General features: G+C 33.8%; 1 protein-coding gene across 4 annotated transcripts in view; it reads right to left on the reverse strand.

The window, feature by feature from the left end:
• Window positions 1-14,738, reverse strand: part of RB1 (RB transcriptional corepressor 1) — a 158,731-nt gene that overhangs the window by 128,581 nt on the left and 15,412 nt on the right. For all 4 annotated transcript variants that reach the window (XM_001368762.4, XM_056794860.1, XM_056794858.1 and 1 more), the window contains exons 3-4: window positions 2,025-2,140; window positions 98-217 (exon numbers count right to left, since the gene is read on the reverse strand). In XM_001368762.4, coding sequence (XP_001368799.1) covers window positions 98-217; window positions 2,025-2,140 — 236 coding nt within the window. The remainder of the gene's footprint in view (window positions 1-97; window positions 218-2,024; window positions 2,141-14,738) is intronic.

Below are 14,738 nucleotides of genomic sequence, written 5' to 3' on the forward strand. Positions count from 1 at the left end.
GTATTCAAAACATGCTAACTAAACCAAGTTGTATACTATTAAGATATTAATAGTAAAAGCTAAGATTTATTTCTTAAAAATAAAAATTTCATTTTACCTTTCCAGTTTGTCGTAGAGTGCAAATAAAACATCATATTTCTTCATTAGTCTGGAAACAGTACTGTCAACTTTAGTACTGGTATCAATTTCTCTTAGCAAATGATAAAATTTATGCACACTACAAAGAAAAGAATTTGAAAAATTAAGTTAACATGTTAAGTATAGTCCTAAAATGTAGTAGTTTATTTTTAAGTAAAAGCATTTCAGTCTGAAACAATGTGTGCTATAATTTTACTAAACAAGTCAGTTATATTCCTTTGCAGTAGTTATCATTTGGACCTTGAAGAAAAATCGTAAGATAGCTTTCTTTACATATTTGATAGGGTGAGGGAATATAGTTATCAATAAAACAGATCATTATAGGAAATAAAAAATTCAAGTCCTAAATAGTTTCACTATTTAAAATATTAGTTGGGTATAATGGAAGAGGTTGGGCTGAGCCAGTCAAAATCAAATTCTCCTAATTTCATTGTTTGACAAAATAGATTTAATTTTTTTAGGTCACTACTTAGGGGCTCAAGTTAGTACTCCCCTCCCCCCCATTTATACCAATTGATTTCTTGTTATCTGCTATAACCTTAATATATATTTTTTTCTTTCTTTCTTTTTTTTTTTACAATTCACATGCACATTTCATTTTTACAACATGATAGAGGGGGTGATTTCACCAGAAAAGGTAACTCCAGTCAAGTTAGCCTCTCCAAATATACATCTATCCTTAGAGATGTCTCAACCTCTGAGAGAGTAAGGGCTTTTCCCAGGGCACATGATCAGTCTATGTCAGTGATTGGACATTTACCCAGGTCTTCCAAGCTCCAGGTCCAGTTTTCTATCCACTAGACCACAGGGATTCTCTTGGAATACACAAACTGTTACATGTTTATATTAGTTGTGAAGCTATACCAGGAAAAAATTATAACTGGTTATTTTAATTAACAAAACTAAAACAATGACTTATAAAATATTTGGTAAATTATATTTAATTTAATAAATTAGTTAAATATATTGAAGCCATTTTCTCACATTATAAGGTCTATGAAAAATCCTACTGATACCTCAAAGTATGTAAATACATTTTCAAAGACTATGTCATTAAAGTCCATATTTGGCAGATCCTCAAGCTAAAAGTATCAAAATGGGCCCAGCTATGTACATCTGTCATCTGAGGATTTCCAAATTAAACAAAGAAGATCGACAACAGAAAGTTGGCCACAGGTGATCAATTATTTTGGCCATAGTAAATCATGAAGACTGCTAATAGATAAAAGGATTGTATTTTATACCAATAAAGACAATACTCCTACCAATAAACTTTGATTAGTAAGTAATAATACAACAAAAATCTTACCTCGAATTGTAGAATTTTCAACTGTTTTATTTAACTAAAACAAGTACAAAGCTGGATCATCAATCTGATACAAACTGAATAATTAGATTAACCCAAAAGTATGTCTGAACAATTCATATCAAATATGAAATTGTTCTAAAATCCAAGACTTCACTGAAAACAAAGATGATCTAAAATCAGGTGGTAATCTAAGGCTCATTTAAAAAAATAGGATTTCATGGACCATATGGGTTTTCTTCAAAGTTGCATTTTCTTTTTGCTTTTTTAAAATTTTCTTTTTTTAAATCCTTACCTTCCATCTTAGAATCAATACTGTGTACTGGTTCTAAGGCAGAATGGGGGTCAAATGATTTGTCCAAGGTCACACAGCTGGGAAGTGTCTTAGGTCAGATAAGAACATAGGACCTTCTGTCTCTAGGCCTGGCTCTCAATCCACTAAGCTTCCCAGATGCCCCTCAACTTGAATTTTCTTAGTAAAAGACTATTACCCAGTTTGGTTTCTTACTTATATAGTAAAAATGAGTTATATGTTGCAGTTTACTTTGACAAATATTTCAACTGATATCACAAAATGTACCTTATATCTATGTTTTTCTGAAGCTCAGTAAAGGTGAATGGCATCTCATCCAGGTCTATGGCTGCAGTGAATATACAGATTCCCCATAATTCCTTTTTCTTTTGAATATCATATTCCTATGGAAGAAAAACAGAATTCATCAATTAAATATACTCCAATTAGAAGTACTATAATAGAAATAGATATAAAAGTGATTATTTTTTCAGAATATCAAAATAAGAAATCTTAAACATCTATTTTCATGACTCAATGAATCACACATATACTACACTGAAGTGATTTGGTTTTTTTGCTAGAGTAGTTGACTTTTTAAAAACAAAATTATTAGAAAGATTCAATCATAAAAATATGGAAAATTATGTGATCATATATTTGATGTAAATGTCTGATTAAATGATCCAGTGTCAGTCATAGTCAACATCAAAATGTGAACATTCATAATTCATACATTGTCCGAAATCAAGCCCATTCTCTGATCTAATTTTGAATTTTTTTGAACTAGTCCAAAATTCATTAAAAAAAACTATTTTATCTAATCTATAATATATGAAAAATGCAAAAGCAAACAAATTAACAAAAATTTTAAGTAGGAAACCACTAGTTTTGCAAATGAAAAATAAGAAAAAGTATGCATTTTAAAAACATTAACCAATAATTCAATTTTAATGAAGTTATGCATAAATTATCTACACTTGAATACCATACAAATAATCAAATATTTTTAAATAGCTACAAATCTACAAAGAAAAAAGATTTAGTAATATCACCACGTAGTAGTATTGCTTTAAGACTACAAAGCATCATGGTATATTAGAAGTCAGAAGACCTACTTTTAAAATCAAGCTACGGCTTATTTACCTTCAAGGCAAATCACTAACCTCAGTTTCCAAAACAGTAAAATAATACTAATAATTGTTGTTTGTTGTTACTTTAGTCATTTTAGTCTCTTTGTGATCCCATTTGGGGTTTTCTTGGCAAAGGTACTAGACCAGTTTGCCACTTTTTCCTCCAGATTATTTTAATTTTATAGAGGAGGAAACCAAGGCAAATAAGGTTAAGAGACTTGTCCAAGGTAAACAGTTACTGAGTATGTGCGGTCATATTTTAATTCAGATCTTTCTAACTCTTCTTGACTGCAGTCAAGCATTTTATCCACTATATGCTTACCTGCCCCATGCTAATAATACATAAGACTTATCGATATAAAGAGCTTTGTAAATCCTAAAGTATTATATAAGCATTAGTGATTATTCAAACATTACCTCACTTGATCCTCATAATAACACAGTACAAGTATTATACTATTATTAAAAGAAGGAATTTCAGGCTCAGAGAAGATGGTGTGTATAAATCATCACACAACTAGTAAATAATTCAGCCCTAATTCAAATTCAAGTCTTCTGACTCCAAATATAATTAGCACTAAATTGTCTCTTCCTCTAAATATGACAGCAAATGCTTTATTTATCACTAGATATATTCCTGGACAACAAGATAGTATAGTGGATAGAACACCACGTCTAAAGTAAGGAAGACCTCTTTCTAAATTTAACCTATGCTCAGGCACTTTACTGTGAGTCCTTGAGCAAGTCACTTAACCCTTTTTACCTCGGTTTCCTCATCTACAAAATGAGCTGGAAAAGGGAATGGCAAAACATTCAAGTATCCTTGTCTAAATGAAGTCATATAGAATTGGACACAACCAAAACGACTGAACAATAACAAATATGACCATTAAATGCAACCAAATTTGGCAAAGGTGAGAGGAAAATGTTAGCTTTTGTAAAAATATTATTATTTTAAATTGCAAAGTTTAAATTCCTTTTGAGAGTAATTTTAGGTTAAGAAACATGCTACCTCTCCAAATGCAGAAAGTGAACTGTTTGGAGAAGACACCATGAAGATGCCTCCATAGACCACAAGCTGCACCAGAAGATCCAGAGTGAACTTTGGGATGTGGTGATTTGAAGTGTGTGGGTTGAATGCATTTGTTTTGTATGTATACTCTTATGCCAAAGGGGACTGCCCTCTAACTGGCTTTTTTGTCAGTATGCTTTGAAACAGGTTTTTCTTTGAAAAGACGTAATCAAGGATAGTACTAGTTGGAAAACTCTTATATTCAGGTAAACACTTGCCTTACAGTGCTCCTTCTCCACCCTTTGTGCAATACTAACCACCCTTTTCTTCCCACCCCACCCTCACTGCCCATCTATTGGGTACTTAATGATATGCTGTTTTTTGGCTACTCAGAGATGTTTCAGTAGATTCATCTAATCAAAACTTGTTTCACATATGAAAATAAAAGTGATATAAAAACAAAAACTAACATTGCTTTAAAATAACTAATTTATTCTCTAATTTATTCCTTTAAAAAGACTCTTTCACTAGTAATGCTATAGAAAGCAACCTAAAAAAAAACCCAATTCTCATGATGTGAGGGCTAATAATGAATGATTTAAGATGTTTTGTTTTGTTTTTTCCATTCTGAATATAATTCTCCTCCCTCCAGAAGGGGTAACTGAGCAGAGGGATGTTTACAACACCTATAAAATTACACTATCTTAATTCCCTATTTGTAACACTGGCTATGCCTATGACTTCAGGTTTTGTGAGTATACAAAATTATGTGACAAGAAGATTTAAAAAGTTGTTTTGTGCTGTCATATTTATTTTTCTAATTATCAACTGATTTAAAATAGAAAAATAGATCAAATTAAAGCTTATACAATTCTGTTCCCTACCTGAAAAATGTGTCTATATAAAAATATTAAGTTCCTCTTTTCTAATCCTCCATTGTAACAAATAATAAATATCATTAGCAGATAATTATATACAACTCTAAAGCTTACAAAACACTTTATATGTATTATCTTATTTGATCCTCATAGCAATCTTGTAAGGTAGGTAATTCAGGAATTATCATTTCCATTTTAGAGATGAAAAAAATGAGTTCAATGAGATTAATGGAACTATCAAACAACTATTAAGTGTTAGAAGTGGGTTTTGAACTCAGCTCTTACTGCAATTCTCAATTAGCGATTTTTATAATAACCCATACTGTCTTCCTATAACAAAAAGAAAATCAGCTTTATAGATAACATGTAAGTTGCAGAGAAACAAAATATTTTTAGTGAATTAAGAAATGCAATTTGGGATGTTTAGTTTTCAAGGTAGATGCTTTCTTTCCAATCTATTCTCTTATTCTATGAACCAAAACAGGGATCTGTCATCCTCATTTTTGAGAGGCCAACCTAAATAGAACATTAGATAGAGATCAAAGAACTAAGGCTTATATTGCAATTGTTAGCCTGAAATTTTCCACATAAGACAAAATGATTATTCTGAAAGAAAAAGACTATACTTCTGCTATTAATGCGCTATCATACACACACACACACACACACACACACACACACACACACACCCATGACTACCCAGATCAGTATGTAAAGCTAAAATTTATATCTGCCTCAGAGATACCCCATTTAAAAAAGGTAGTTTGTATTCCAAAGATCAGTTAATTACATGACAATGTTTTCTACAAAATAATGAATGTTATAAAGTTCCCATATTTGTGAAACTTTCTTTCACTTATTTATTTGCACATAAAATTTAAGAAATGCTTATTTTCTATAAAGTTGTTGCTTCTTGTTCATTTTATGCCACTTTCCAAATAAGCATATTTTTATCCAGATATAACTTGTTATATTTAACCACTTGAAACTATTCAATTTTTAAAAAAATTTTCTAAATGCAACTACATGCAAAGACACTGAGCAAGCTACTTGTTACACAAAAATGAAAAATAACAGTCCCACAAAAACCATAGATTCTATTAGGAGAAAAATGATCAGTAAACAGATAAGTATATGGCAAGCTACAGAGTAATGATGATAAAGAAAAGATTATGACAAAATACAATAAGAAAATTTGAGAAGGCAAAGAAGAATTTTGGCTATATAGTAGAAAGGGAATCAAGGAAGGATTCATAGAGGAAATCTGTGCTAAGCATTCAAGGAAAAAAAGGAATTTTGACAGTCATAGATGAGAAGGAAGTATACTATGGAATCCCTGTTTAAAGATATGAAAAGCATGATACAATATATCTGGTTCAATAGCCCATTTGGAATGGAACATAAAATGAATAATGGGAAGCAATAAAAAAAAATAAAGCTGGAAAAGTAGGCGAAAGCTATCTTCTCACAAATTCCTTGCTACCTAATCCTATCAGTATGTCTTGCCAAACCTCAACCCTGGATTATGCCCACCATCTGACTACTTTGCTCCAATTCGTTGTCAGTTAATAGAGCTGAAAAAAAAAATACTAAAGCACACAAACTATATTGACAATTTTAACTTGGTTTTCATTGCAGTAAGGCATTCCATGATTTCCTAATCAATTTGCTATTCCACTCTCCCCATTGGCTATTCTAAACATTATTTCACCTCAAGTGTACCACAGCATATGCTCTTTGTTAAGAATCTTGCCTCTTACTTGACAAAAAAAAAACACCTGAAGTCACTTGTGAAGAGCTTCCTCTTTTCCTCTCTACCTCAACTAAAATTACTCAGACATCTTTCCTCACTATCTTCTCTTTCATTCTAGTATCTGATGAAGAAATGAACTGTCTTCTTGTTAAAGTCAACTCCTATGAGCCTTGGATCCCAATTTGTACCTACTTCTCCAGGAGATTGCATTATTATACACATTCTTACACTTATCTTCATTCCTGCCCCCCCCCCCAATCTATTGGCTACTTCTCTGCTGTCTATACTATACCAATTTCTTCCTCATTCTAAAAAAAAAAGTAAAAAAAAAACCCTGTTGATTGTACAGTATTCAACAGTTATTATCCAGTGTCCTTCCTTCTCTTCATGTCTAAATTCCTTGAGAAAGTCATCTATCCTTGATGGCTCTACTTCTTTTCATTTCACTGTCTTCTTAAGCCTCTGCAATCAAAATTTCTCCTCTTGCTTCCCTGGCTTGCTTCAAGACAGCTCAAAACACATCTCATGAAAGAGGTTGCCTTGGTTCCCCCCTCTCTTTATTATTCCCAATGCTTAGAATAATGCATGTCACATAGTAACTGCTTAATAAATGCGTGTTGACTGAATGACTGACCTCATATTCAACAAAATGGAAGAGACAAAAAAAATGGCAGAGTAAGTGTTGGTGGGATGGTAGGAAAAGAGGCATTATAAATAACTATTGTGGAACTGTGAATGGGACTACCACTCTTCAACTATTTGAAGAAAGTGACTAAAATGTCCATATCCTCTGATTCATCACACTAGGAATTCAAAAATAAAAATAAAAGTCCCATGTAAAACAGATGTCTTTGTTGGAAGTGGGAAATGGCTAAACAAACTGGAGAACAGAAAAATAGAATTCTACTATACTCTAAGAAATAATCAGAATTGTGGAACTAAGTGAATCGAAGGAAAGTGAAGTAAACAAAATTAGGAAAACAATACACAGGTATCCCTTCTATATCACAACTTCCCCCATAGCAGTTTTGATGTATTGGGGATCAGCATAAGAAGTTAAATGGGATTTTGGGGGGAGTTTTGCAGAAGCCACAGAACACACATAAAGACCAACAGAAAGAAAAAAAGGTTAGGAACTCAGAAATGCATAAAATATATTTATAGTATTGTATAATATCAATATACTTTATCTTTTAATACCATAAATATGCACAATTTCTTTTTTAAAGTTAAAATAAGTAAAAAGTTAATTTTTAAAGAGAACATGAAAGCCAAAAAATGTAAACATATTTTCCAGATGGGCTCCAAAACCCCCATGATGTGAAAGGGATACCTGCATAAAATTACAAAAATGAAAATGGAAAGAACAAGAATAAAGCAATCAAAACTGAATTTTTTCAAAATTATAATGACAAGGCAGAGCAATAGTAAGAAATACAGCAATATTCCTTGCCCTACTTCTACCCCTGCATTCCCCACAAACTCCTATGAACAGATCTAGAAAATGTATCAGACACAATACTAGTAGGGAAACCTAAGAAAAATAAAATAAAAACAATCATTTTTCCATCTCAGACAGAGAGGTCTGTGAATAGGGTCTGGCCAGAGCACTTTAGTACAAGAAGAGGTTGTGCACCAGAAAAAAGTCTGCTATGCTGTACAGGATGTGGGAAGAGTTTGCCAACTAAAAACTATGCTATTCAACAAGCTTCAGGTCACAAATCTAGGACAGAATGAAAAGAGGAATTATACCTAGAGGTAGCATTCTCAGATGAAGAACAGTTGCAGGCCCTAGCCTATGTACTCAGCAAGAAGAAAGTTAAGAAATAAATATCAAAGGTAATAGCTCAGACCCTAGGAACAGAGCAGGGTCTCAGTTCCAACTTTTAGCTCAAACTGAAGGCTGCAGAGGAATGGCAGGAATCCCAGAATAAAGGGGAGCATACAGTTCTGTCACTCTGAAACTACAGTTTTCCAGTGGTGGCTAAGGCTAGTAGCAGCCTACTTAAAGCTCAGACCTAAACCCAGGTCAAGAACTTAAGAGCTCAGACCAGGGAGAAAATAATCAGATTTTGTTCTGGATCAGACCTCTTTGAGAATACTGAAAGCTTTGCAGGTCTCTAAGTTGTCCCTGAGAGCTCAAGAAAGAGCTTTGCCAGAGCAGCCTAGACCTTCCCTATAGAGATAGCAGAAGCCCAGACTTTAAGTATGAAATTAGAAAGGCTGGAAGTACAAGCAAACAAAAAAGAATTCTATGACAAAAAGCTATTATGGGGTTAGGAAAACTTAAGACACAAACTTGGAAGAGAACATATCTATAAACAAAATCTTAAAAAATAAACAAACAAACAAAAACCACCCATAGTTTAAGCACAAAGTCAACTAGAATTCTTAGGGAACATAAAGGAAGAGTATTTTTTTTTAGTTTAAAATGTTTTTATGAGTGAAATGAGGAAAAAATTCTAAAAGAAATGAGGACTATAGAAGAAAGAACTTGAAAAGGTATTAACAGTTTGGCATGAAAGATACAAAACTGTCCAAGTATCAAACTTCCTGAAAATTAGGATGGGAGGGTCAGTTAGGTGGCTCAGTGAATTGAAAGCCAGGTCTAGAGATGGGAGGTCCTAGGTTTAAAACTGGTCTCAGACACTTCCTAGCTGTGTGACCCTGGGCAAGTCACTTAACCCCCATTTCCCCCTTCTGCCTTAGAACAATACACAGAATTGATTCTAAGATGGAAGGTAAGGTTTAAAAAAAATGGGATGGACCAAATAGAAGCTAATGATGCCATGAGACAATAAGAAATGCGAAAACAAAAGTCAAAACTCTTTAAAAAAATAGAAAAAATATAAAGTATCTCAGGAAAAACAATTTATCTGCAAAATTGATCAAGGAGAAAAACTTAAGAATCACTGAGCTATATGAATGTCATGGCTAAAAAAAATGGGGCCAGACATTTTAACTCAAGAAATCTGAAAAGAAAATTTCCTAGAACTCTTAGAACCAGACAGCAAAGTAGAAAGAGTAAGACTTCATCAATCACATCCTTAAAGAAATTCCAAGGGGGCAGCTGGGTAGCTCAGTGGATTGAGAGCCAGGTCTAGAGACAAGAGGTCCAAGGTTCAAACCTGGCCTCAGACACTTCCCAACTGTGTGATCCTGGGCAAGTCACTTAACCCCCATTGCCTAGCCCTTACCACTCTTCTGCCTTGGAGCCAATACACAGTATTGACTCCAAGATGGAAGGTAAGGGTTTAAAAAAAAAACTATAGGCTTAGAGCCAAGAATAACTCAACCAGCAAAACTCAGTATAATGCTACAGGGAAAAAAATAGATCTTTGATGAAATAGAGGATTTCCTAGCATTCCTAATAAAAAGACCAGAGCTGCAGAGAAACTCTGAATTTCAAGCATAGGAGTTAAAAGAAATATAAAAAAGTAAATATCAATGACCAATGATAAAGGACTATATACAATGATAAATTGCTTATATTCTTATATGAGATGATGCATATGTCCCTTTTAAACCTATCATCATTGGTGGTCATAGAAGGAATTTTATTAGACTGAAGATCCTGTAGCAGCTCTGTTATGTCTTGAAAATCTTAAAAGAAGACTGGTAAAGGAGAGGCAGGGGAATACATAGGGATGAGAGGGGGGAATAATGGGAAAGAAAGTTATGGGAAATTCTCTCACATAATAAAGAACACATGGATATCTAGACAAACATGGAGGAGGTGGGGTTTAGAGGTAGTAGATAACACTTGAACCTCACTTTCATCTGAACTAGTCAAAGAATGTAGACAGAGTTGGATACGAAAATTAATTTCATCCTATATTGAGAGAGGAGGGGAAAGGGAGAAGGGAGAATTACAGCAAGGGTAGATTAAGGGAAGGATGAATTCTATACAAAACAAATGCTAAGTAAATATGTAAAAATATAGACATGGCTCTTTTTAAGATGGCAATTAATTGGAATCTAAGGGGATGTCCATCAGTTGGGGAATAGATGAATAAATTATGGTATATAAATGTGATAGAATTCTATTGTGCTATAGGAAATGATATGAGGATAGCTTCAGAGAAACCTGGGGAAATGTGTATGAACAGAGCGAATTAATAGCATGAGGGGAACAATTTATACAAAAACACAATCCTAAAAAGACAAACAAATGTGAAAGGCTTAGAACTCTGATCACTGTAATGACTAACCATGACTCCAAAGGACTAAAGATGAAACATAATACCTGCTTCCTCATTGAGAACAGAAGAACTCACAAGTACAGAATGAAACAAATATATATGTATATGCATATATGTACACACATATACTTTTGTGTATTTTTCTTTTAGATATGACCCACGTGGAAAAAACAATTGCTTATTTTGTTTGACTATACCTGTTTAGTATTCTTTCATTTTCCATTAGGAGTAGGAGAAGTTGGATTATTGCTGATAAAGAAATAAAATCTAATTTAAAAAAATTATAGTGACTAAACCTGAGCAAAAAGAATAGATAGGAAAAGCTTCCTCCCCTTCTTTTGCAGATATGAGACTATGAATGTGGAACATTATATGCAATGTCAGCTTTTTCAATATGTTGGTTAGTTTTGCTGAATTGTATTATCTTATGGTTTTTTGCTATAAGGGATTATTTTCTGGGAAGGCAAAGGGGGGGAGTATATAACAGGAAATAGAAATATTATAAAAATAAAACCTATAAAAATTGTTTAAAAAATAAAATATCAGCTAAATGGACTATGGAGCTATGTACATATTAACTACATTAACAATGCTCCCAAATTAGTGACTACTTACTACTTCTTCTACTATATACTCATTTGTCATGGAGCACCACCAAGTGGTAAAATATCAGATTTGCTTAAATTACCTGATAAAAAACATCCACTTTGGCATATGAAAATAAAGCTATCAAAATATGCTTTGGGATTTTGGAATTTTTTTAATATGAGAAAGGAGTTGGAATTCATCATATGAAAATGGAGGAATGCTTTTTCTATCACAGAACACAAATTTTCAAAAAATTTAAGTTCATTCATGATATTTAAAAATTAGTTACCAGTGGTTATGCCAATAGCATATATAAATGAGTAGAAATCATTCAATAGATGCATTTAATATTAGATCCACTTAAAATTAGGTGAAGAGACAGATAGGGCATATAGTGAAAAGAGAACAAGGCCTAAAGTTGGGAGGATGTGGGTTTAAATCTAGACTTAGACACTTTCTAGCTGTATGGTCCTGGACAAGTCATTTAACTTTAATTTCCTAGTCCCTACCCTACCTTCTTCTAAGAATTGATATTCTAAGATGGAAGGAAAGGTTTACAAAAAAAATTAACAAGTGATCATGTTGGAGTATACAAACTATACAATCTCATAGCCATTAAAACTGTCATGAGGTACCATGGCAGAGTAGATAGGTTGGCAATGAAGGAAAACCTGAATTCAAGTTTTGCTTCTTACACACACACATCAGTGGGCCCCAAGTTATGCCACTTTAGCTTCTCACAATGTCTGAAGCCACTGCCTCAGTGGGCAAAGAGTTTCTAGGACAGGAAGTCCTGATACAGATCAAACCAAAAGACTGGAACATAAAAAAAAAAATGATTGAGTTATAGGCCCTTAATACAAGTTTATCAGAGGATTTAATTCCTTCTAAAATAGAAGCATATTTTTTATAGGTATGGAGGGAGCAAGAATGTGCTTTGACTCCTAGATTTTCCCTACCTAAGGAAAAGGGAGAATTTCCGATACATTCTTAGCAGGCTCATTTCTATTTACATTGAAGTAGGAGACAGAAATATGGTATTTTTTTCTTCTCATACATTTAGTATGCAAGGGAAATGTCCAGAAGCAAGCCTGGGAGCAGGCAAAAGCACATCCCAAAGAACACAAAGTTGTGCTCTCTTCTTTTCTACCACATCCCCTTTTTGAGTAGTACACCTTGAAATGTGACCAAAAGAGACAAGAGAGGGGAGATAATGGGATGGGAAGAAGAAGAATACAGTCTAATTGGAATTTTAGACAATGTGACTGAATAATACTTCATAGGAGTACAAAATCATAGTCCTAAAACTAGAAGGGTCCTTAGAGTTTATCTAGTCCAACCTCCAAATTTTAGAGATGAAGTAAAATCAGAACCCTTTGAACTGTATTATTTTGGATTAATAGTTTAGGTTTTTAATATTTTCCTGATTTTATTGGCAAGTATTCTCAATTTCTCTCGTCAGCTTTGTATAAATTCAGCAATTCCAGGTAAATATGCAGCATGGTAGATAAGAGTACACACTTGAGTATGCTCTCTCCAACATCAATTAAAATTGCTTATACTGTAACTTTTGGCTGTTCAAACTTATTTCATGTCATATTTTCTAAATGACTACTGGTCATCAAAAATGTAGTGAGGATGAGAACATCAGAAAACAAAAGATAAGTCAAATAGCTGAAATAGGTCACCTCATTTTTTAACAAAGGCAGCTGCTGGTAAGATAAAAAGGTAGAGAAAGAGAAACAGGGCTGTTTGTTATGAGAACATAAAAGTTCCATGAGAACAGTAATTACTTCAATCTTTGTGTTTCTATTCCCAGGACCTAGGATTGTGTCTTCTACATGGTAGGCACTCAGTAAATGATTATTGATTAATTAATATGTAATTTAAGTCTTAAATAGCTGGTTTCAAACAGGACTCAGATCCAGAATACCAAGCACTACAGAACAGGAATTACTTGGGTCACCTTAGACTAATCACTTAACTTCTCTAGACTTCAGTTTCCTTTTCTATAAAATGAAAGGGTAGGACTGGATAGGATTTAGCTGGATGAGACCTATCATCCCTATGGTTATAGTCATACTGATGAAGATGGTTCCCTCTAATACCAAAGGCAAAGCAAGCAAGCAAGCATGATAAATTAACTTCAAAAGAGTTAATATAGCAAAACTAGAATTTGATTTTGGGTATATTTGTATGAGCTGATTACAATCATATTCTCAAACTGTTAATAACTGGCTCTTCTACCAAGAGTTTATAATGGGCTGTCAGACTTCAGGCTATCATGAGGGTCCCTATTAATGTACAATGTCTAAAAAATTTAGGTTAAGTGTTTATAGTCTGGTGTTTTGACTTTGAGGCTAGTTCAGATTCAGAAAATACCTAAAGGACAAGTTGAAACTATACTGAATCTTTGCTTAGAATGTCAGAGCTGGAAGGGAACTTAAAGAGATTCATGCCTTTGTTTTTTACAGATGAGGAATTTTCATCTTTTAATTGCTCACAGAGCCCTCATATCCAATCAGGCTAAAGTCCTATTTTATTTTATTGTCTAAAATCCTTCCCTTCTGTCCTAGTATCAATTCCAAAGCAGAAGAGTAGTAAGGGCTAGGTAATTGGGGTTAAGTGACTTGTCTAGGGAATAGTTTGGAAGTGTCTGGGAACAAATCTGAACTCCCAACTTCAGACCTGTTGCTCTATCCACTGTGATACCTAGCTGCCTGGCTAATTTTGTGAGATTTAAAATGGTTGAGGTCTTAAACTGTAGTGATTAAAATAGTGGAAGATATAAATTGTGATAGATATAAGGGAGGGTGAGTAAATTTGACTGCAAAAAATATGTTTCACTACAGTGTCTTGGTTTTTAAATCAAATATAAGGTGGTCGCCAGGGAAATATTCCCAATTATTCAAATACCCAAGTCAATTGGGTTTTATAGAGATTTTAATTAACAATACAATGAGTAATCAAAGAAAGAGAGAGAGAGTAAGAAAGGAATAAGAATGAAGGGCCTCAAGCCAATATGGCCTAGACCTGAGTCTTAAGAGAGAAATCAGTTTTTTAACACTCACCACAAGGTCTGACTAAACAAGGATTCTAGTAACACCAGGCCAGCTCCATCTCAGCTGACTTCACCAGAGAGCCTTCCAGCCAGAGACTGTTCCAAAAGGCCTCTCTCCAAAGCCTCCAGAGGGACAGAGTCCCCTCAGAGGAGCTCCAGAGAGACCTCCTTAGAGATTGTCCTCCAAGAGCTTCCCTTCTCTAGAGCCTCTCTCAAGAGATTCTTCCCAAGCGGTCCTCATCAGAGATCCTCCAAAAGGAATTCCTCCTAAAGGATCTATCTATCTCTCAAGAGATTCTGCTTTTTCTTATATAGGGGTTTTTCTCCCATGTCACCTCCCCTAAGTCCCTACATCTACCAATCACTGTAGACGCT

The sequence above is a fragment of the Monodelphis domestica genome, chromosome 4, assembly GCF_027887165.1.
Source record: "Monodelphis domestica isolate mMonDom1 chromosome 4, mMonDom1.pri, whole genome shotgun sequence".
Lineage (NCBI taxonomy): Eukaryota > Metazoa > Chordata > Mammalia > Didelphimorphia > Didelphidae > Monodelphis > Monodelphis domestica.